The sequence below is a fragment of the Rosa chinensis genome, chromosome 2, assembly GCF_002994745.2.
Source record: "Rosa chinensis cultivar Old Blush chromosome 2, RchiOBHm-V2, whole genome shotgun sequence".
NCBI classification, from domain to species: domain Eukaryota; kingdom Viridiplantae; phylum Streptophyta; class Magnoliopsida; order Rosales; family Rosaceae; genus Rosa; species Rosa chinensis.
The window spans coordinates 9,241,319-9,262,608 of NC_037089.1; the positions used below are offsets into that span (position 1 = coordinate 9,241,319).

Genomic DNA, 21,290 nt, shown 5'->3' on the forward strand with positions numbered 1-21,290 from the left:
TCCTAAAGTTGTATGACTTATACATTGCATTTAAATTGTTTAGGTTCATTCTAAAGCAACCATGAAGTGGAAAATGAATTCGGAGAAACCAACCGCTCGATGGAGAGATTGTAATGTTTTATGGTGGTTGTAGAAAATCCAGCCAATTTGGTTATTGTTTCGAATTCGATCAACTAGGTCAAACGTAGTTACTCTTATAAACCTATATTTATCCTTCATACACTCTAAAGAGCAACCCCTATCAATTCAAAGAAAATGGAAAAACCGACCGTTGGATGAGTTTATTACAATAAATTATGAGTGTAGTAAAAAATTTAGCCAATTTCACCATATTTTCGAATCCGATCGGATTGGTCAACCGATATGTAGAATATATATATATGCACATTAGCACATATTTTATATAGAAGTATAAGAACTTCCACACAAACACACACACACATATAGTCATATACATATATATATATATATATATATATATATATATATATATATAACACACACACACACACACACACATATATATAAACACACCCACAAATATATATCTATATGTGTGGGTGTATGTATATATATATTTATAAACACACACACACACACACACACACATATATATATAAACACACACACAAATATATATCTATATGTGTATATATATATATCTATATATATATATATATTTATAAACACACACACATATCTACATATACATATATATATATATATATATATATATATATATAAACACACACACACACACACACACACACACACACATATATATATATAATATTTTACAGGCTTTTACGGGCCGGGCAGGGTTTTTGAGGGCTTTTTGCGGGCTGGCCCACTACCCACCGAGGAGGGCTTTTGCGGGTTTTTTAACGGGCCGGGCCGGGCTTTTAGCCCTCAGGGCAGGCGGGCCTCTATCGGCCCACTTGATCCGCGGGCTTTTTGATGAGGCCTATGTAAGAAGAGTATTTATTTATTTACTTACTGTTTTAGGGAATCAGAAATTGAGAGATAATCGCTGTGTATTCTCATTGATAATAGGGGCCTCTTTATATAGAGGATTACAATACATAGAATCTCAATCATACAAGGAAAGTAATTCTACATTGATTAGGATTCTAGATCCTTCTAATTAAATCCTATTACAGTATTACCACTAGGTCAAGTAACCTAGAGTTTGGACCAAACACAAATAGAGATATCCTTAAACACTTACTTAATTTTTCATTTTTCTCTCTTTGTCCTTATTTGTCTTTTCATATAAGTTGACAAAGTCAATTAATAACTGAAAAAAATTAGAGGTCCAAATATCAAATTTGGAGGTCCAACTAGAACCACCCTTTAGGTAATTTGGGTTGTGTATTTTTTTTTTTTTGAATCAAAGAAAGAACTTTATAGATCAAACAACTCAAACGAGTTGAGCACAGTCGTGCTGTAGTACATCACTAATATAAGAAGGAGCTTGGTCAAACCAGACGGCTCCAATAGGATTCTCAAAACCTAAAGCTGCCAGGCGGTGTGCCACAACATTACACGTTCGCGGAGTATGACTTATGGTCACGCCCTGCAACCTACTCCATACTTCATGAATGTCGTCCACTATGCCTCCATTAGCTAACAGATCATAATTCCTACAGTTTGCTTCAGAGACAGCCTCCATGCAATCACTTTCAACGCTGACGTTGTGTATACCACATGAGGATAACAGATCCAAACCCGCTCGAATGGCTAGGAGTTCACACTGCCTTGGTGATGCTGCAAACATTACAGGTTGAAAGAATGCAGCTCTAAACTGACCTGTCGAGTCTCTTAATACTCCTCCAATGCCACCAGTAGTTTGGTTGGGAAGGAAGGCTGCATCAACATTCAACTTGAAACCCGACGTCGGTGGTTTCCATTTGGCCCTCATGGACCTGTTTGTTGGTGGATTCCTGCTACGGGATTTTTGGAAGTCTGCAAGCCATGTAAAGCAGCTTAGAACAAGGTCGTGAGCAGTTTGCACTTTGCCTTCCCACTGACCATTATTCCTGTTTTTCCATAGAGCCCAGACAACCATCATCAGCTTCTCTAGGGTTTCGAGTTTGTGTTGTTGAGCCCGTTCAAGCATCCATTCCTTGAAACTCATAGTAGGCACCAAAGTATGTTGTAAATTAAAAGGAGGTGCAGAGAGTATCTGTTTGGCCAGAGGACACTGACAAAAGAGATGATAGTTGTCTTCAATGCGACTTTAACATAGCAAGCATTCTGTGGTTCCAGTATATCCCGCCAGTTACAAATAAGCACCTTTCCCGGAATTTTGGCCTTCCAAAGTTGCTGCCAAAGCTCTTTAAACGGATCTCCATTAGAAGTAGAAGTGAGAACATTCTGTAAGACTTGTTCCCGAGCTATCCAGTAGGCTGACTTCACAGAATAAAAACCTTTTTTCTCTGGACTCTATATTAGTTTGTCAGAGCATTGTCGTCGTCCAAGTGGGATACATAAGATCTTCGCAGCTATGTCACTAGAAAATAAAGCATACACCGAGGCTAGAATCCATTCTCTTGTCTCCTGATTAATAAGATCAGCAACTAACTGGAACTCTGTAGTGGCTGGTGGTTGTAGATGGATTGGATGATGCACCGGGATCCACCTGTCATGCCAAATGCTTACGGAATGACCATTACCAATTTTCCACTGAATACCAGCTTTTAGAACTGGCCTACCACTGAGAATACTTATCCATGAAAAGGATGGTGAGTTTCCCAAATCGGCCTCCCAAAAAGAACAATTGGGAAAGTACCTAGCTTTGAACAATCTTGCTATAAGTGACGTAGGGTTTGTTACCAGTCTCCAGCCTTGCTTTCCCAACATTGCAAGGTTGTAAGCATACAAGTTCTTGAATCCCATACCTCCCTCTTTCTTTGTCAGACACAGCTTGTCCCAACTCCTCCAATGGATCTTTTTCTTCTCATTGGTGTCCCCCTAAAAGAAAGACGCACACAACTTATGAATATCATCACATAACCCCCGTGGTAAAAGATAACAATTCATGGCATACAATGGCATTGTTTGTGCCACTGCTTTTATCAAGATTTCCTTGCCGGCACAACTCAGAATCTTTGCTTTCCAATTAATAAGCTTCTTTGTTAATTTCTCTTTTATGTACTAAAAAATCGCAGTCTTTGATCTGCCAACTCTCAGAGGTAAACCTAAGTATCTGTCATGGTCATCCATTCTTTTAACTGCCAGAATAGAAGCAAACTTGTTTTGTGTGTCCATATCTACATTCCTGCTAAATGCCATACTGCTCTTCTGATAATTCACCTGTTGACCTGAGGCACGTTCATAGGTATCAAGTATAGCTTTAAATTTGTAGTATTCACCTTCTGTTGCAGTCCCAAACAGGAAGCTATCATCCGTAAAAAAAAGATGATGAAGAGTGGGAGCTTGAGGGCACATTTGAAGTCCAGCAATAGCATTGTGATGAACTGCATCTGAGATTAAGGCTGACAGCCCTTCTGCACATAAAATAAATAGATAGGGAGATAGGGGATCACCCTGTCTAATACCTCTAGTAGGGCTAAGCTTTGCAGATGGTTTCCCCTGAATGAGAATAGAATAAGTTACTTGTGAAATGCAGCTCATAATCATTTGAACCCATGACGACTGAAAACCCAACTTGAGCAACATAGCTTGGATAAACGGCCATTCCAATCGATCATATGTTTTGCTAATGTCAAGTTTCAAGGAGAAAAAACCTGTTTGTTGGCTTCTCAGTTGATGCATGAAGTGCGCTGGCTCAGTAGCTACTAAGGTGTTCAGAGATTAACCTCCCTAGCACATACGCACTCTGAAGTGGTGAGATGATCTCAGGCAGAATACATTTTAACCGATTTGCCACTACTTTAGAAGGAATTCTACAAATCACATTGCATAGGGCAATTGGCCTGAAGTGTGCAGCTACTTTAGGCGATTTGGTTTTTGGTATCAAACACAAGAAAGTATAGTTTAATTCTGGCCATAGCTCTCCTTTCTCAAGAAAATTTCTAATGGCATTACAAACATCCATGCTCACCACATTCCAATATTTTTGAAAGAAGAATGGGGACATACCATCCGGGTTCGGACTCTTGAGGGATGCATTTGAAATAAAGCTGCTTTGATTTCATCATCGGTATAGGGCTGCACAAGAGATTCATTCATGCTTCTAGTTACCTTTGTTGGTGTAGCATCAAGCACAGTTTGTAGGGCCCTGGCATCACATCCTTCATAAGAGAAGACTGTCTTAAAGTAGGTCAACAATAATCGTTTGATTTCAGCCGGCTCTGATTGCCATTGTCCTTGCTCATCGGTTAAACCCCGAATGGAGTTCCTGCTCTTCCTGTTACATGCTCTACGATGGAAGAAAGCAGACTGTCTGTCTCCATCCTTAAGCCACACCGCTCTGGATCTTTGCCTCCAATACTTTTCTTGCTGAGACAGTAAGTGGCTATACTTGGCATGCAAGGTTCTCTGCTCCTCATAATGTTCTGGAGAAAAGGGTTGTCTCATAATGTCATTTAGCTTCTCCTGAATTATTCTCATTTCAGCCTTTTGTCTATCAAAATCAGTCTTATGCCATTTAGTAAAATGTTAGAATGATAAATTAAATGGTAAATGTATTGAGTAAGGACCGGAATGTGTATTAAGTAATTAGGAGTGTGTATTTAAAACTTCTCTTTTCCTTTTCATCCAATAATTTGTATTTAATATTATAATTACTAATTGGAGCCTAAGTAAAAGATTAAAAACATTATAATCTGAGATGAATTTTTTTGTTTTTGAAATGGGGCTGGTGCGGCTGCCCTCAAACCTTGAGTAATGAAATTGCAAAATACATGGGGGGACGTAGAGCTTGAACCTCAAATTACAATAAGCATAAGGAGAAAATTTTAAAATAATACCAAGATTCTCCATAAAATCTATGTATTCTAACAAGCACCAATTAGCAAAGAGTGCACGAATGACTACTCTATTTGCTTTGATATAGCAGTAACATACCAGAAAGATAACTCTATAATGACGAAGCATCATTACAAATAGCACAGCTTTCCCACTATGTTGCCGCACGGAAAAAAAATCCAGCGGCACTTAATTTCATCCTGCCACTAGAAAGTTGCATCCATTTGATTAACCAAACAGCTCGCCGCCTCGTTAGGCCAGACAAGGCACACTGAGTGTGCATATCGAGACAACGCCCATATCGCCCTGCCCTAAAATGACAGGGATTTATTGTTGGCACAGAGCCACATTTGGCTAATAATAACAAAAAACAATAAAACAAAATATAAAGGGAGTTTGGGCCCAGAGCCCAAGCCCAGGCCCAAAACATACTTAGCCCAATCCAAGAGAACAGTAGACAACAGCCACCTCGCCCCCTTCCCGCAAGCCAGATCCACACTATCCGCCCACCGGCGGCCAACCCGCCACTCCGAGAGAACTCAATCGGACCTGCCATCCCTGCGTCCTCCCCAACACCCCAATAGGCATCGCCACCACCCCTCTCCACCGGACGGCTCCAAGTAACACAGACCAAATCGGATCACTCCAATCCAATCTGAGTCCTTCAAAGCCCGTACTCTCACCACTAGGCGAAGTCAACAGCCACCATGGGGTGGTCGACCGCAGCCCGACCCACAAGCCGCTGAGCCTGATCTGCACTTCCCTGGCATGACCACCTCGCGGTTTGGAGAACGAAGCCACCGTGCCACCGTCTATTCTACTAGATTTATTCCACGGATAATCATCACCAGACACTAGGTTCCCTTTAACTTGTCCGCCGCCGCCAAGAAGGCGTGCCGCCGAAGGGTTTGCTTGCTTTTGCGTTTGGCTCTCTAGGTGCCGTCGAAGGGTCGCTCTCAGTTTTTCTTATAAGGAGGATTTATTCTTGTTTCTCACAAAAAGAAAAAAAAAAAAAGGAGTATAAATACATCAAGTGCACCATAAAAAAATTTCAAAATTGACATGTTTGGCACAAAAAGAGAGGGAAATATACCGATTTATAATGGGCTTGATTGTAGTAGCAAACATGGACAAATGTGTGCCTTGCACAGATTCTACTCATTCTAGCATAGTTATCATTATCCCATCTTTGTTTAAAAGAAAAGATGGACACTGGACGGTCTTTGCTTTCGCTTTGGGTCATTTAGCAAGTCGTGGATACAATACCTATTACGGGCTAGCTTCTTGTAAATTATCTTAATACAATTATGAGTTGGTGTAGGGTTGTTTTTCTGACTTGGCTGAGTTCAGTCCACCAAAAATAAAAAAATAAAAAAAATTACACTCTCATATTTATAGTTCACATTTCTTCTTTTCTCGTTTAGAATGAAATTCACACTCCTATATATTGTCTTTACAAAAAGACAAATTTTTAGATGATAAAAAATAAAACATGGAGTGTGGATTATAAACGAGAAGTGTGAATTATACTCCTCAGAAGAAACAAAGTCATGTTTGAGCTTGTAAAATTCTTGAACAAGTTGATATTCAAGTTTGGGGCTAACCTTGAGCTAGCTAGCTCGTCATAATGGAGCTTAACAAAACGCAATCAATTATTTTGAAATTGTAGCGACTTCATATCTCTCTCTCACATATGATGTGATATCTATGAGATCACACACTCAAAATATAAACAAATGCGTCATGCGATGACACTAGCACATCGATACAAACTCTATAGTAAGCTCATTTGCTAATCTTTCTTCTTCAATGTGAGTCGAGTGAAGCTAAACTTAAGCGCAAAATTGTCATTGAGCATATCATGCAAACAATGTTTTGAGAAGCAAATCTTCTTTTTTGCCCCAAAGTACGTGGGCTTATGTCTTAGAAGAAATGTAAACTTCGCTCTTCGAGCGACTTTGATTAATGGATAAAATCATGAGATCAAAGGAAAAAGGAAGATGAAAAGGACAGGTTCCTAATTCGAAAGAGATTGATTTTGTATGTACTTTCTAGTTTATGGGAAAGTGACGCCACGTGGCTTCCATAACCATGCATCATCAATCAATAATTTTTGATACATAAGATTCTCTTTCCATTTTAGAAACATGTATTTTGTGTCCTTACTATCAGTACTCGATTAAACAATATTCGTTACAAAATGGTTCTCTTTTCCACTAATTCCACATTAAAAACAACTCTTAGATTACGATCAACCAAATATTCACTCATCCAGAAACTCAACAGAGAGGTTCATAATCATGCAAGATGAGTGTGAACCAACGCAGTAGAGATAACATGATGTCATAACCCCCCACTAAACCAAAACAAATCAAATAACAGTATTGTATCCAATCTTGATAAGCAATGCAACGGTGGATGAGGAGCGTGCAAGGAATTGAAGCACGATTACTTGTCCCGACCGGAGCATACCAATGTCATAGTCCACGTCATAGACACGTGGCACCATATGGGCGCTTGGAAAGTGAAGCCACGAGTAGATCCAAATACTGATCCCACCTTGGGATTTTGATTTGGATTTGGATCAGTGCGTCGGATTCATAGGACTATGAGAGAGACTTGCTTACGGCACCTGCACCACGTGGCAGTGTAGCTGCCCAATAAGTGTCCAAAAAAGGGAGTATTTTAGATATTTCACATTAAAAATCAGGGCCAATTTCGAAAAAGAAGAAAAAAATTCTTTCTTCTGATTGATGCGGCAGCCCCTATGCAAGAATTTCTCCAGTCAGTCGTTATCATGGATTCAGTGCCCTAATCACACATTTCACATGCCACGTACGTTCCACCAAACTTTTAAATTCATAAAAAGCTGATTGCTTGTGATTTGTGATCACTTCTTGCTTTCTAACCCATAATCAACTCCTCCTCTCTCTCTGAAACCTCTGACTCACTCAACCACCAAACCGAGAACAAGAACAAGAACAAGAAGACACCAAAACCCAAAGCTGTATATATTGATCCTGGTTTTCATTGTCATTGATCAAAACTTGAGCTTGATGCACAATGCTTGGAAATGGGGTCGTTGGGATCGTCTCGGAGACTGTGAACAAGTGGGAAAGAAGAGCGCCATTGACCCCCTCTCACTGTGCACGGCTGCTTCACAGTGGCAGTGACAAAACCGGCGTGTCTCGGATCATCGTGCAGCCGTCGACGAAGCGCATCCATCATGATGCATTGTATGAAGAAGTTGGATGTGAGATTTCAGAGGACCTGTCAGAATGTGGCCTCATTTTGGGGGTCAAACAACCCAAGGTTTGCCGACTAATCAAGATTATTAATTTTTTAGTTTTGCTCATATATATTCAAGTTGTTGTTACAATTTTGTATGGGATTTGCTGCAGCCGGAGATGATTCTTCCGGATAGAGCTTATGCTTTTTTCTCACATACCCACAAGGCGCCGAAAGAAAATATGCCATTGTTGGATAAGGTATTGATTTCTGATGTTTATCAAATCTTTTGTGATCTTGTTGTGCATGTATATACAGTGAGCGAGCATATACATAGACAGTGATGTGCTTGTTTTGATTTATGTTGGTTGCTGTTTTGTGTGGTATGCAGATTCTAGCAGAAAGGGTGTCTTTGTATGATTATGAGCTAATTGTTGGGGATCATGGGAGGAGACTGCTTGCATTCGGCAAGTTTGCTGGTAGAGCTGGATTTATCGACTTTTTGCGCGGCTTAGGACAAAGTATATATGTTACTCAAGTCTGTTTTCTCACTTTGTTATGATTGAATTTGGGGGCCAAGAAAAAGTTTTTTTCAGCTTTTGCTAGTTTACTTTTGATGTGTGCAACTTCAAAGCTTAAAATAGTGGATCATCAGTGCTTTTTTTTTTTTTCTTATCAAAGACTCCTTGTGTATGATGTTTGGTTGATTTGAACCTTTTTTTTGCTGATTTTCTAACAGTGTTTTACTTTTTCAAGGGTACCTAAGTCTTGGATATTCGACACCATTTCTTTCGTTGGGTGCTTCGTACATGTATTCATCTTTGGCTGCTGCCAAGGCTGCAGTAATTTCTGTTGGAGAAGAGATAGCAACTCAGGGATTGCCGGCAGGAATCTGCCCTCTCGTCTTTGTCTTCACCGGTTCAGGAAATGGTACATTGAATATGACATTCCTTTCGTTACCATTAACAACGTTGTCAACTTTCTGCTTCATAGTTCTGATGTCTTCTCTGGTTCGAGAACTAATCTTTTGACTACTATACAAGTGCATTCCTGAGGTTGTCTCACTTGTGTTGCTAATTGTGAAACATTTCTCAGCTCATACATAGGACTTTACTAGTTCTTACGAAATGATTTTATCACAATTTGTTCCCTGCTGTAGTTTCTTCTGGTGCACAAGAGATATTCAAGCTTCTCCCTCATACTTTTGTGGAGCCAAGCAGACTCCCAGGGATATTTGGGACGGTGTGTACGAAAACTCTTTCTGCATATATGTTTATGAGGAATCCCTTCTTGTCCTTTAGTTTCACATGCTTTCCTTTTGGTTAGGCCAAGGATGCTGCTCAACCCACCAGGACGTCAAAGAGGGTCTTCCAAGTATGTGGTTGTGTTGTGACTTGTAAAGACATGGTTGAACACAAAGATCCCAAAAAATCATTTGACAAAGTAAGTTCCCTCTTTGTCATTTTTTATCGACTTGATTGTTGTCATCATCTAATAACTAACCCAATTATTGTATTGTATTTCAGGCTGATTATTATGTACATCCAGAACACTACAACCCGGTTTTCCATGAAAATATAGCTCCTTATGCATCTGTAATCGGTCTGTATTACACTCTTCCATCAAATAATATGCTATTAGTCTGTTACAGTTCATATAGATAAATTTCAATGCTTATGTAGATAAATTTGTTAATATTTTATTCTTTCCTTTTCTTTGGCAGTGAATTGTATGTATTGGGAGAAAAGATATCCTCGATTATTGAGTACAAAGCAGTTTCAAGATTTAACAAGGAAAGGATGTAAGCTTGTTGGTATCTCTGATATAACTTGTGATATAGGGGGATCAATAGAGTTTGTTAATCAAACCACACAAATTGACTCACCTTTCTTCAGGTACAGAATCAACACATTCATTTGTTATTAAAAATGGTAGGCTATATCTGTTATATATCATCTTCAACCATGGTTTTCAGATATGATCCAATAAAAGATTCTTACCATCAGGACATGGAAGGTGATGGTGTGGTATGTTCAGCTGTGGACATTCTTCCAACAGAATTTGCAAAAGAGGTACCTTTCATCAAGGCATTTTATTCAGTAAATGTAATAATTTTTAGGACACTTAAAGACCAGAATGTGAAACACTTGTCATTTTCATGAAACTCGCAATTTTATTGTGGAAAGGCTTCCAAACACTTTGGAGACATATTATCCGAATTTGTTGGCTATTTGGCTTCTACAAAAGACATTAAAAAGTTACCTGCACACTTGATGAAAGCTTGCATAGCCCATGGAGGAACACTTACCCCATTGTACGAATACATATCTCGCATGCGAAAATCTGATGACACAGAGTAAGTTTCAAATCCATCTCATGTCTTACCCCTCCCCTGTATATACTTGCCTTGCCTTCATTTTCTTGTCTTTTCTTTGTTGACCTAATAATTATTGTACTAGTTACATGTTATCTTTCTGCATTTGCAGAGAAACATCAAAAGATCATGCTAGTCACCACTTTAACAAGAAGTACACCACATTAGTAAGTATCTAAGAGTTTTTGGATCATGATACTTGGGTGTTGCTAATTGCTCCTCTTACATTATTGATGAACATTGATGAATTCACTCTAAATGACAGGTATCTCTCAGTGGTCACTTGTTTGATCAATTTCTGATAAATGAGGCCTTAGATATTATTGAAGCTGCAAGTGGATCCTTCCACTTGGTGAAGTGTCAAGTTGGTCCAAGTTCTCATGCTATGTCATACTCAGAACTCGAAGTGAGTAGGCCTCAAGTGCATTTCGATCATAGGAGAGAGAATATGCTACTTACATACGTTCTCTTTCTCTATCTGCCTAATTAGCTGTCTCTTTAGAATTACTTGTAACTGAATTTTGCTGCAGAATAATTTTGGTCTGATGAAACTACAATTCTTAGGTTAGACACTTGGTACCTTGCTTAATATAATCGCATTGCTATGAACAGGTTGGTGCAGATGATGAGGAAGTTCTGAATAAAATTATCGATTCTTTGACTTCTCTTGCTAATCCAAATGAAAATCAACCGTTAAAGCAAGAAGCAAATAAGATTTCACTGAGGGTTGGTAAAGTCCAGGATAGTGGAGCTAAGAAGGAAAATGACACGAAAAAGGTCGGGATTCTAATTATTGGAGCAGGCCGGGTCTGTCAACCAGCTGCTGAAATGCTAGCATCAATTGGTGGAATGTCTTCCCAACAATGGTATAAAACATGCATGGAAGGTGACTTTGAGGAAGACATTGATGTGCAAGTTACTGTTGCATCTCTCTATCTAAAGGATGCTGAAGAGGTATATAACAATATTATAGTCTTATTGCAAAAATAGTCAGAAATGATCATCTTAATTTCAACTCTTTCATCAATATGTGAACTTATTAATTTGTCTGAAAAGTGACGGTGTGAAGGTTTTCCATACATCTCTGTGTTTTTCTTTCTTCTTTCGCATTTGAATGTTTGATACTGAAAGATTGGATGCAGATCACTGAAGGTATTCCAAATGCAATTCCAGTTCAACTTGATGTGTCCGACACTAGTACTCTTCATAAGTATATATCTGAGGTAACTACTTTGCTGAAGTACAGTGAACTGGTATGCAGCAAGTGTACTGCAAAATGCTGGGATTAATGCTTGAAAGAGCAGTTATGTATACGTCAGAAAAATTCAAAGCATACTTGTTCAACATATTTTGTTTAACTTATATGTCCACTATTTTTCTTGAGACTGTCAATTCTCTTTACTTCCTTGTTTCCATCATGCAGGCTGAAGTTGTTATAAGCTTACTGCCTGCTTTTTGTCACATTACTGTAGCAACTGCATGTATTGAGGTACTTTACATTGTCTCAAAAGTTATTTTTACTTTGCTGTAAAGAACAGAAGCATAGAGATCATGAAAGATTCCTAGTCAGGACCGATACAGGAAACTTCGTGTATTAGGCTCTATTTTTTTTTTTTTTTTTTTTGTGGTTTCTTCTTTTTAGCTATGAAAATGTTGTCTGTTCATGCAGCTCAAAAAGCACCTTGTCACTGCTAGCTATGTTGATGATGCCATGTCAGAGCTAAATGAAAAGGCAAAGACTGCCGGTATTACAATTCTTGGTGAGCTGGGCTTGGACCCTGGGATAGGTAATGATTTAGCAGGCTTTAAATAAAATGGACGATTCATTTCAAAATGCATTTCTGGAGAAACTTCTGGAGGCATGATATCTCCTTCCATTATTCTGTCCTACTTCAGATCACATGATGGCGATGAAGATGATCAACCAAGCACATGTTCGTAAGGGGAAAATAAAGTCTTTTACTTCTTACTGCGGTGGACTCCCATCCCCAGCTGCAGCAAACAATCCTCTAGCATATAAGTTCAGGTATTTTTTGGATTGGGTACACTCCTTACTTCATGGTAGTCAAGCTTCAATTCAATAAGTGGTTAAAATACAGACAAGTACAAGGTTCTAACTTCTAATTTTAGTCCTGTGGAAGTTACTAATCAATCATTTCAGCTGGAGTCCTGCAGGAGCTATCCGAGCTGGATGCAATCCTGCCACTTATAAATCTAATGGCGAAATCTTAAATGTTGATGGTAAGTGAGGAAAACAGATGATAAGTTCAGTGAATTTTAACTATTATACACAATATGAAATCAGATTTACCATGAAGATTTCATTTTTTTTTTATGAGGTCTTTGGTCTGTCTTTCACTTTTATGGTACAAAAATTACAGGGAAGAATCTATATGATTCAGCTGTGAAACATCGGATACCTGACCTTCCAGCTTTTGCCTTGGAATGCCTTCCAAATCGTAATTCACTAGTTTATGGGGACTTGTATGGCATTGGAAAGGAAGCATCAACCGTCTTTCGTGGAACCCTTCGCTATGAAGGTATGGCATGTGTTTGGCACTTGAGCTTTTAGGTTGACTTTGGACTCACACAAAATCTTCAGTGCTTGGCTTGAGTATCAAGTAGGATTTGTTAAGTAGGATAACAAAGACATCAGGTGGTTAGCTCAGTGTGCTATTTTCTTACAAGTCTGCACAAATGTTTGATAGGGTTTGGCCAAATTATGGGAACACTGTCAAGAATTGGTTTATTTGAATCCGAACCTCATCCACTTTTTAAGGATGGAAAGAAACCAACATTCCGGATGTTCTTGTCCGAACTTCTAAAAATCAAAAGCGAAGAAGTGGATGGATCTCTGAGAGGAGAGAAAGCCATCAGCGAAAGGATTATCAGTCTTGGATACAGCAAACAGCAAGAAACTGCAGTACGGGTAGCTAAAACTATCATGTAAGCTCATTATCTCTTACCCATTTTCCTTTCTTTCTGAACTGAGTAATGCTTAAATGGACTGAATTGTTACTTTCTGTGGAATAGATTTTTGGGACTGCATGAGCAGAAAGAAATTCCTGCCTCCTGCAAAAGTGCTTTTGATGTCAGTTGTCTCCTCATGGAAGATAGGTTAGCATACACGAGCACAGAACAGGTAAATTCCTTGTGTGCAAATCTAAGTACAGATTTTAGTGTCTAAAATTGTGTGTTACTGAAACTTGTTGGATTTATGGTCAGGATATGGTACTTCTGCACCATGAAGTGGAGGTTGAGTTCCCAGATTCTAAACTCATAGAGAAACAGAGTGCCACTTTACTGGAATTTGGGACGATGAGGAATGGTAAAATGGTCACCGCCATGGCTTTCACTGTTGGTATCCCGGCAGCCATTGGAGCTCTGGTACTTTGTTACACATTTTTATTCATTACACAATGGGTGGGAGATATTATTAGTTCCTAAATAAGTTTACCTCAATTGTGGTGTTGCAGCTCCTACTTGGAAACAAGATAAAAACAAGAGGTGTCTTAAGGCCTCTTGAACCTGAAGTATATGTCCCAGGTAACCAAGTAATCAAGCTTGTTTGTTTTTCGGGTTAGTCGTTTATCAACATATGGTGTCTAAATGGAGTTCTTTGTGGTATTTGCAGCCATGGATATCATACAGGCATATGGTATCAAGGTAATGGAGAAGGTCGAGTGATCCAAATCATCAAATTTCCCTACCGTCTTCCTATATGTATACTCAATTTCGCATCAAATTTCATCAAGTGGCCCAATTTGATCCGAAAGAGCCCCCCATATGGCTGGAATCACAGAACTAAAGCGTTGCACATTTAATACAACTATGTAACGGCGCTCCAATGACAAGGTTTTGCAAAGCTTTCTTGGTAGAAAAGGCACTTGCAAACTGGAGGAGCTTCCTAATGCTACATTTTTGTATGCAAAATAACATTGTGAATAATGAAATTGATCAAACGTGTCAGATCTCAATGCATGGTCATGGGCTCATGCCTCATGGCCTCCAATAGCTGTATAGGTTAGCTGACGAAAACTCGTTGATATAATTCTTCACAGAAAATAAAATAATAAGATTACACCTTTATTAACGAATAAGAAGTCTCCCACAGAAAATTAAAATAAGAGGTTTAATCTTAAAATTCATGAATTTTGGTGTGGATATGACGGTGAGATTAGGTTGAATAGCCATGTCACAAATTTAGGGTTAGAATAGAGTGTAGACCATGATAAAACGGCCGAATTGCTAAAACTAAGAATCACATGTTTTAGTTTTAGGATGAGAAGATACGATTGGCCTCAATAAAGAATAAGATCAAGATCAAAATCAAAATTAGAATTCGTACACACTTCAAACTTGAACAAAAACGGCTTCAGACAGCCGCCTTCTTGAAATCACATAAATGAAAACTTTTGGATTAATTTGGTCATCATCCATATTTACATCTCTTTTGAGTTTCCCCTTAAGCCCTACACTCTTCCTAAATATAAAAAGATAAGGAACAGAAACTAGTCCTGGCCAGACCAGTTAATATTGAGCTAGCTGACCAACAGAATAAATGTGCCTTCCCATCATAACTAGCAATCTGAGAACTAGTTTTTCTTCAAGGGACTCAGAAGAGAGGGTTCTGTTAAAAAAACATCTTCACCTCTCATCAATTCTCATACGACAGCTTTCACCAGAAAAACAAACCTATTTGCCTGGACTTCATAAAGATTCATAATCAAGAGTTCAAAACCAATTCAGGTTTGCTTTCTTCCATGAGGTGCTTGCCAAGTATTAGAATGAGCTCAAAGAATCGTGATAAACTAGTGATCAATCTTGTAATGTGTGTCCTAAAAACCTATGAAGTAACCCATGCCAATAATTGCTTCTCCACTGCTTCCCAGTTATGAACCCTGGTCACGAGGGGATGTAGATCAACAGAATCGGACTTGCACCAAGGATATGAGTTCTCGTAATCAAAAAGTAGAACCCTGATCCCAACTTCGGCACATTCAAGTGCATACCTTGGATTGTCATCAATCAGAACCTTTGCTCCTAGAGACCTGCAAATCCATATCATCAGAACAGAGCCTGTAGTGATAATCTATCAAGGAGGATAATGATTGGATCTCATGACACCACCGTACACAAAACCAACAAGCAAGTAAACATGCACCATAAGATGATAGGGGAACAGGATACTTGAATTCCACACTTTGGACTAGCACGAAAACAATATAGATGGGGAAGGGTGTTTCAAAAAGACATACCAAGTTTAGAATCTGTAACATACCTGCATATTTCTGACTTGGGCCTTGACTCTCCATGTAGAGCAAAGTGGTTGCCAAAGTGAATCTCCTGAAATAGTCCTGGAAAATGACTTTCAATCCATTGAATTGTGTGGTCCTTGATTGCATTCTGCCGAGAACTTTAATTTTTGCATACATGCCAAAACATGTTAGTCAATGCTCATGTAACCATAATCAATAAGAAAGGAACTTGGCTAATTGTACATACGTCACAACTGACAGGTTACAAAATCCTGACAACTTATTAAGCGTCTCCTTAGCACCTGGGAGTGGGTGGATCCCAGTCTTGAAATATGATGTTTTAAAGAACTCATGAACACGAAGATCGGCTGTAAACAAACTTGATAATATCAACCGCCAAAATTCTTTTAAGAAACGAAGAAAGACATAACAGGGTATAACATTGCAGGTACAAGTATCCAAAGCAATATCAAACCAATGACCAGGTCATAAGTCTCTAATAAATTAGAAATTTCCTACATGAAATATAAAGCATAACTATATGATCTATGTTGAAAAGGTTCACAGAACTAATAGATTACTTTATTCCAAGACCTCCAGTTGGTCAAGTCAAATGTCTGATTAAATCAACAGTTATGCACCTAAAGATTTGACCTTGACATCAAGAGAATCTAGTGATTCAAAGGTTTCATATCCAAATACAACCTGAACCCAGATGTAATTTATTATATGTAAAGGTCAACTAGATTAGCTGCTAAAAGTCCTCTCTTTTTTTCTGTTCTTTTTTCTTTGCTGAAGAGCTCCTACATGTCCTTTGGCATCATAAAATGATGATCGTGATAACAATGATGACGTTGTTGATTAATAAAAACACGGATGATATTATGATGCAAGACAGTAAACAGGATAATGGGCATAGTATTAGTACCTTCATCACGGGAACACTTCCATATCTGCAACAGAACAATATGATTCATCAGAATACGCTTGGTAAAATGTTTACCAACAAAAAGCATATTCAAGAAACGGGAACAGCAAACAAAGATGCGTCCATAACATGTTCGAAAAGATTGTTGCCAATGAACATACTGGCACCATTAACCACAGTATAAAGAACACAGATAACTCCAAATTAAACCCCTAATCGAAGAAAATTTCTCAAATGCAAAACCAACAAGACATCCTAACATTGTACCACCCGCACTAAACCATGACTGCAGAAAAAAAAAATGTAGCTCTGCAAACACATTGACTCAATTGGTTGGTTTCCAAGCTAGGCACAGCAGGCAATACCTTGAAGAACTCATACACATGGTACTCCGAAACCGTATGGTTCGCCGCGTAACGATCAGCAATAAACCTGTTCAGAGCCGACACAAAGTTGCCCAAAACTGCTCACCCAAAAATGCACAACACAACAACGAATCAACAAATCATGAAAAGCGAACACAAACCCAATTCCACAACCAATGCAAACAGAGAGTACATTACATACCCTCATCCACATCAACAGCAACCACAATTTTATCCCGGGACAGAGTCTGGCTGTGAAACCCATTAAGACTCCCCTGAAAGCCACCATTCTGGGATCTCCGGAGCTCCGAATCCAAATCCCAGACCAACCGCCCATTCGGATTCTCAAACACATTGCCCTTGACTCTATTATTGTTATGATTGCTACTATTGAAGCAACATTTCACGGTCAAATTGGACGTCTTTCGATTCCGAATCTGGCGAACAAGACCCGCGAATCGATGATTTGGGTGCGGAATTGGGGCTTGTGCATGAAATCCCTTACAGTTATGGTTGTACAAATAGGCGGCCATCTCTGTAAATCGATGAAGACGACGACCTAGACTCAAAGGTTGGCGGTGCTTTGAAGGGTGTGTGAGAAAGTTAACGGCGCCTTGCCTTTTCAACACCAACATAACGATGCCCAAGAATCCCAGTCACACTCCCACCACCATTGATTGGACCCAAAAACCCTAAAACGGCTTCCAAAACCCCCAAAACGCAGCGCCTAGGAAAAAAAGATTGATGCTTTTGACATGGGTATATTCAAAAACTAAAAGGACGAGAACAAGGCGAGAAACTCTGCTACTGTGAGCCAATCATATATAAATTGGCAAATCTTAATTCAGAAAATTTTGAATTTTTTTTTTTTTTAAATAATTAGGGTTTTTTCAGAAATTAATAAAATGATTGGTTAAAGCGTAAATCCGGGCCTAGATTTATGATTGCCTGTAGTTTAAAGTAGATGGCCCCCTCCCTCCATTGTTGTCTTCTTTCTCTGGTTATGAAAATCAGTGGTGGGGCCCTGATTTGTGGGATCCGACGGTCTTGGATCATCTACCTTTCCGGCACGCGCTTGGCCATGGCCATCCATGTCTTTTTCTCATGATAAAAAAGAAGTCGGAGTTTTTGTGTAGTGTACAATTGGCCGTGGAAAGCTATTTCCTTTATTTCTCTATTTTATGCTAATTTTGGGAGCACCTGAAATCTCGAATATTGGAAATTTATTTTGTATGGTTAGACACTTAGACCAAAAGGTGGTGATGTAGACGTTGGTTTTGGCTTTCTTGAGGTTTGGGCCTATCTTACAGAAAATTCTTCAATCAATCGGCGCAACATTTAACGGATCTCAATTATATATATATATATATATATATATACAATCTATTTTTTGAATATTAAAAATTATAATTGCTGTTATCCAGACGTCTATTTTTGGTGATGTAAGTCCACGTCGGTGCATTGAATACTCTTATTAACAAAACAAAGAGTTCACTGATTTTTTTTTTAGTTTTTAATTTGTTGGTCAATGCATGATAATATAAAAGATGGAGATGAAAATGAATGTAAAAAAGTTAAAATAGAGAATTATTTATATTTTTACCTCTTTATGTTCTTGTTCTCTATAAACTCACTGGCTAGAGAAGAGAAAATGTTTGAAAAATCGAAAGTGTAAAATAAAAAAAATATACGACTCTAGTTTCAAGAAGCTCAAATTTATTTGATATTATTATTTCTTTAAAAAAAATAGGAAAAAAAGTACGACAAAAGAACAAAGAGGCATAGGCATCGCCTCTCAGTCCAATCCGGACAATGTGGACACTGGACACTAGTAAATATTAGATGATCAATGTGGACACTAATACAAGGACAAGTAAAGCCATCACAAATTTTTGGGAGCTATGCTCATTTAGTCCTGCAGCCACTGAAGAAGGAGGCCGTTTAGCTTTCTGGTGCTTCGACAGATCGATCATGATCTTAAACTGACACGTCCTGTTCTGGCCATTCGACGGTGGAGATGGATCGACACTGGTGGTGATGGACAGACTCGAGAAATTGCATGCATCTTTGCGTTGGTCCATGGTTTGGTAGTACATATTGAAAGCATAAGAAGCATTGCTCCTTGGGTCAAGCATTCCACAAGAAGAGCCATATCCAAGACTAGTGCAATCGGCATAAGTGCAAGCATAGTCGATGCTCTGGACCAAATTGGGGTCGGAAGTGCTTGCTGAAGGTGACATTATGCACCATCGTCTTGCCAAGTATTGCACTCCTTTCGCCGGAACCAAAGCTTTTCCTTTACCTGTATTCAAGGTACAGATTGAAAGTTAGCACATCAATATCGAGTATTTGAAAACAAAGAAATTAGGAGGGATTGAACATTGCCCTTGATAATATATATCAATCTACAAGAAAGATATGAATGAAATGTACTAAAGATAATGTCGAAAAAATTTCAAGAACATAACCAAAATTTCGAAGAATACCTATATCCAATGAGTATTTGAGTGATCCATCATAATTGAAGACGCCCCAATGCCGCTCAAAATTCCCAGGTAGGACGCTCTTGGCATCTTCATCTATGAGTCCGAATATGTATATATCAGGCGGGGTTGACCTTTTTGGGCTGCCTTGCCCTGCAAGTATACGACGCACAAGCCCTTGATTGAATCTTTTTGCATTTTCTATGTTAGCGTTGGGGTCACCATCAGTCGGCCACCCGATCTCTCCTACAATAACAGGCAAAGAGGAGAAGCCATTCTTTTCCAGAGCAGCAATGCAGGTGTCAAAATTGGCGTCAAGAACATTGGTGTAGGAAATAGAACCATCCACAACAGGTTTTGCACCTTTGTCGAAGAAGGCATATTCTTTGGGGAAATCAGGGTCAGCTTGGAGACTAAGAAAGGGGTAGATGTTGATAGTGAGAGCACCACCATTGTCACTGAGGAACTTCATCATGGAGAGTAGGAGGCTGTGGATGTCGGACCGGAAGTTGCCTCCGGAGGGAAGACCACTGTCGGTCTGGTAGACGTCGGCGTTTAGTGGAACAGTGACCTTCACTTGTCTCCCTAGCCCGGCTTTTATGAGGGCTGCTTGAATGTTTTGGAGTGCTGGAAATGTGGTGTTGAGGAATGCGTCTTTGTAGCTTGTGAGGAAGGGTTCATTTCCTACAGCCACATACCTAGATAGATTGACATGTCAAATAAAATTCTGTTTGAAATAAGAGAAAGTAAGATAAGATGTTGTTAGGTTTGAAAATGCTTTCTCAATATGCTTATTGACGTAAAGAACGTTAGGATCAAGCATATTGTAACCTCAATAGCATTTCTATAAAAGTCGAGGTTTCTTTTGCAAGTAGAGAATTTTGAGCATGAAAAATTTTAACCTCTTACCTTATATCGACCCCGTATTTAGACATGTATTTTGATACATTCTGAGCCACCCACGTTTCAGCGATCGTAACAGTACTTGCTAGCGGTGCCAAGAACTCATTGGGTATTCCCAGCATAACCTGGATACCGGAATCTCCTAGAGCTTCAAGTGCCCCAGGATCAGCTTCAAATAGCTTCACCTTGGTGAACCCATTGTCCTTCAAAAGCCTCACAACTATATCAGGTGGCAATGGGTGTGTCGCCCGCGTTCCCCAGTTGCATGCAAAGCCACCATGAACGCCTCTCAAAAAACCTTGACTAAATAAGCAGAGCAACAAAATATACAGATAACGAAACCCCATGCTTTCGTATGACTTTCAATCTCGTTTTTGGGTTTGTAGATAGGAAGCACACTACTCTGGATTTAACAGACCTAAAAGGCGGACAAATGACTTTTATGAGAGGAAAGTAAAGGAATCACATAAGGAACAACCCGTTCGAATGGTTTCTGAGCTTATTACAATAGCAAGAATAATCCATCAAGAAAAGAATAGAGTAAACTTGCTGTAAACCTATTTTTTGTGCAAGTATTCCTCGGACGGGAAACGAAAAACCCACAAAGAAGGAATGCACTCTTCTGAACTATAAAAGCTGCATAGGGAAAGTCCCTTTAGTAATCTCCCTGCACAATGGAATTTTCGACCAAATATTGGTGCAGGCTCCATCTTCTACTGCCACGGGTGACATTTAGGCCCCATTTATGAAGATATTGGCAGATGTCTCTAGGAGCTTCCAGGATTCTCGTTTGATCATATTTATCGGGACTATATGGGC

At 39.1% G+C, this 21,290-nt stretch overlaps 3 protein-coding genes across 6 annotated transcripts; 1 reads left to right on the forward strand and 2 right to left on the reverse strand.

Annotated features, from left to right (window-relative positions):
* Window positions 1-7,816: 7,816 nt before the first annotated feature.
* On the forward strand, window positions 7,817-14,511 carry LOC112185872 (alpha-aminoadipic semialdehyde synthase). 4 transcript variants are annotated; one of them, XM_024324191.2, is made up of 24 exons: window positions 7,818-8,244; window positions 8,334-8,420; window positions 8,552-8,681; window positions 8,917-9,090; window positions 9,320-9,402; window positions 9,487-9,603; window positions 9,687-9,762; window positions 9,884-10,055; window positions 10,136-10,232; window positions 10,347-10,516; window positions 10,620-10,701; window positions 10,800-10,940; window positions 11,147-11,488; window positions 11,677-11,757; window positions 11,958-12,023; window positions 12,204-12,321; window positions 12,431-12,560; window positions 12,696-12,775; window positions 12,916-13,074; window positions 13,243-13,480; window positions 13,568-13,676; window positions 13,760-13,921; window positions 14,011-14,080; window positions 14,169-14,511. In XM_024324191.2, the coding sequence occupies exons 1-24, from the start codon at window positions 7,996-7,998 to the stop codon at window positions 14,219-14,221; spliced, it is 3,186 nt and encodes a 1,061-aa protein (XP_024179959.1). In that variant the 5' UTR covers window positions 7,818-7,995; the 3' UTR covers window positions 14,222-14,511. The 4 variants fall into 4 exon arrangements, with proteins under 4 accessions (XP_024179961.1, XP_024179959.1, XP_024179960.1 ...); XM_024324192.2 differs by having other exon boundaries at window positions 10,647-10,701; window positions 14,169-14,241; XM_024324193.2 differs by lacking the exon at window positions 11,677-11,757 and having other exon boundaries at window positions 7,817-8,244; window positions 14,169-14,241.
* A 382-nt stretch (window positions 14,512-14,893) lies between these two features.
* LOC112185874 lies at window positions 14,894-17,905 on the reverse strand. The gene is made up of 6 exons (XM_024324197.2): window positions 17,288-17,905; window positions 17,086-17,183; window positions 16,721-16,745; window positions 16,040-16,160; window positions 15,816-15,950; window positions 14,894-15,585 (listed from the first exon to the last, which is right to left on the reverse strand). Exons 1-6 carry the CDS (start codon window positions 17,718-17,720, stop codon window positions 15,381-15,383), a joined length of 1,017 nt encoding a protein of 338 aa, XP_024179965.1. The 5' UTR covers window positions 17,721-17,905; the 3' UTR covers window positions 14,894-15,380.
* An 887-nt stretch (window positions 17,906-18,792) lies between these two features.
* Window positions 18,793-21,275, reverse strand: LOC112183486 (glucan endo-1,3-beta-glucosidase 5). Its single transcript, XM_024321868.2, has 3 exons — window positions 20,478-21,275; window positions 19,572-20,266; window positions 18,793-19,387 (listed from the first exon to the last, which is right to left on the reverse strand). The coding sequence occupies exons 1-3, from the start codon at window positions 20,816-20,818 to the stop codon at window positions 18,924-18,926; spliced, it is 1,500 nt and encodes a 499-aa protein (XP_024177636.1). The 5' UTR covers window positions 20,819-21,275; the 3' UTR covers window positions 18,793-18,923.
* Between the last annotated feature and the right edge of the window lie 15 nt (window positions 21,276-21,290).

What these genes read in the sequence shown, in the direction of transcription:
- LOC112185874 (XM_024324197.2), bottom strand. Translation starts at nt 17,720, where the DNA reads ATGTTGGTGTTGAAAAGGCAAGGCGCCGTTAACTTTCTCACACACCCT. An exon ending in TGCTGTTGATGTGGATGAGG is followed by an intron (nt 17,184 to 17,287) that starts GTATGTAATGTA and finishes TTGGGTGAGCAG; the next exon opens with TTTTGGGCAACTTTGTGTCG. An exon ending in ATGTGTATGAGTTCTTCAAG is followed by an intron (nt 16,746 to 17,085) that starts GTATTGCCTGCT and finishes GTTCTGTTGCAG; the next exon opens with ATATGGAAGTGTTCCCGTGA.
- LOC112183486 (XM_024321868.2), bottom strand. Translation starts at nt 20,818, where the DNA reads ATGGGGTTTCGTTATCTGTATATTTTGTTGCTCTGCTTATTTAGTCAA. An exon ending in AAATACGGGGTCGATATAAG is followed by an intron (nt 20,267 to 20,477) that starts GTAAGAGGTTAA and finishes CAATCTATCTAG; the next exon opens with GTATGTGGCTGTAGGAAATG. An exon ending in CAAATACTCATTGGATATAG is followed by an intron (nt 19,388 to 19,571) that starts GTATTCTTCGAA and finishes CCTTGAATACAG; the next exon opens with GTAAAGGAAAAGCTTTGGTT.
- LOC112185872 (XM_024324191.2), top strand. Translation starts at nt 7,996, where the DNA reads ATGCTTGGAAATGGGGTCGTTGGGATCGTCTCGGAGACTGTGAACAAG. An exon ending in CCAAAAAATCATTTGACAAA is followed by an intron (nt 9,604 to 9,686) that starts GTAAGTTCCCTC and finishes ATTGTATTTCAG; the next exon opens with GCTGATTATTATGTACATCC. An exon ending in TTCATAAGTATATATCTGAG is followed by an intron (nt 11,758 to 11,957) that starts GTAACTACTTTG and finishes TCCATCATGCAG; the next exon opens with GCTGAAGTTGTTATAAGCTT.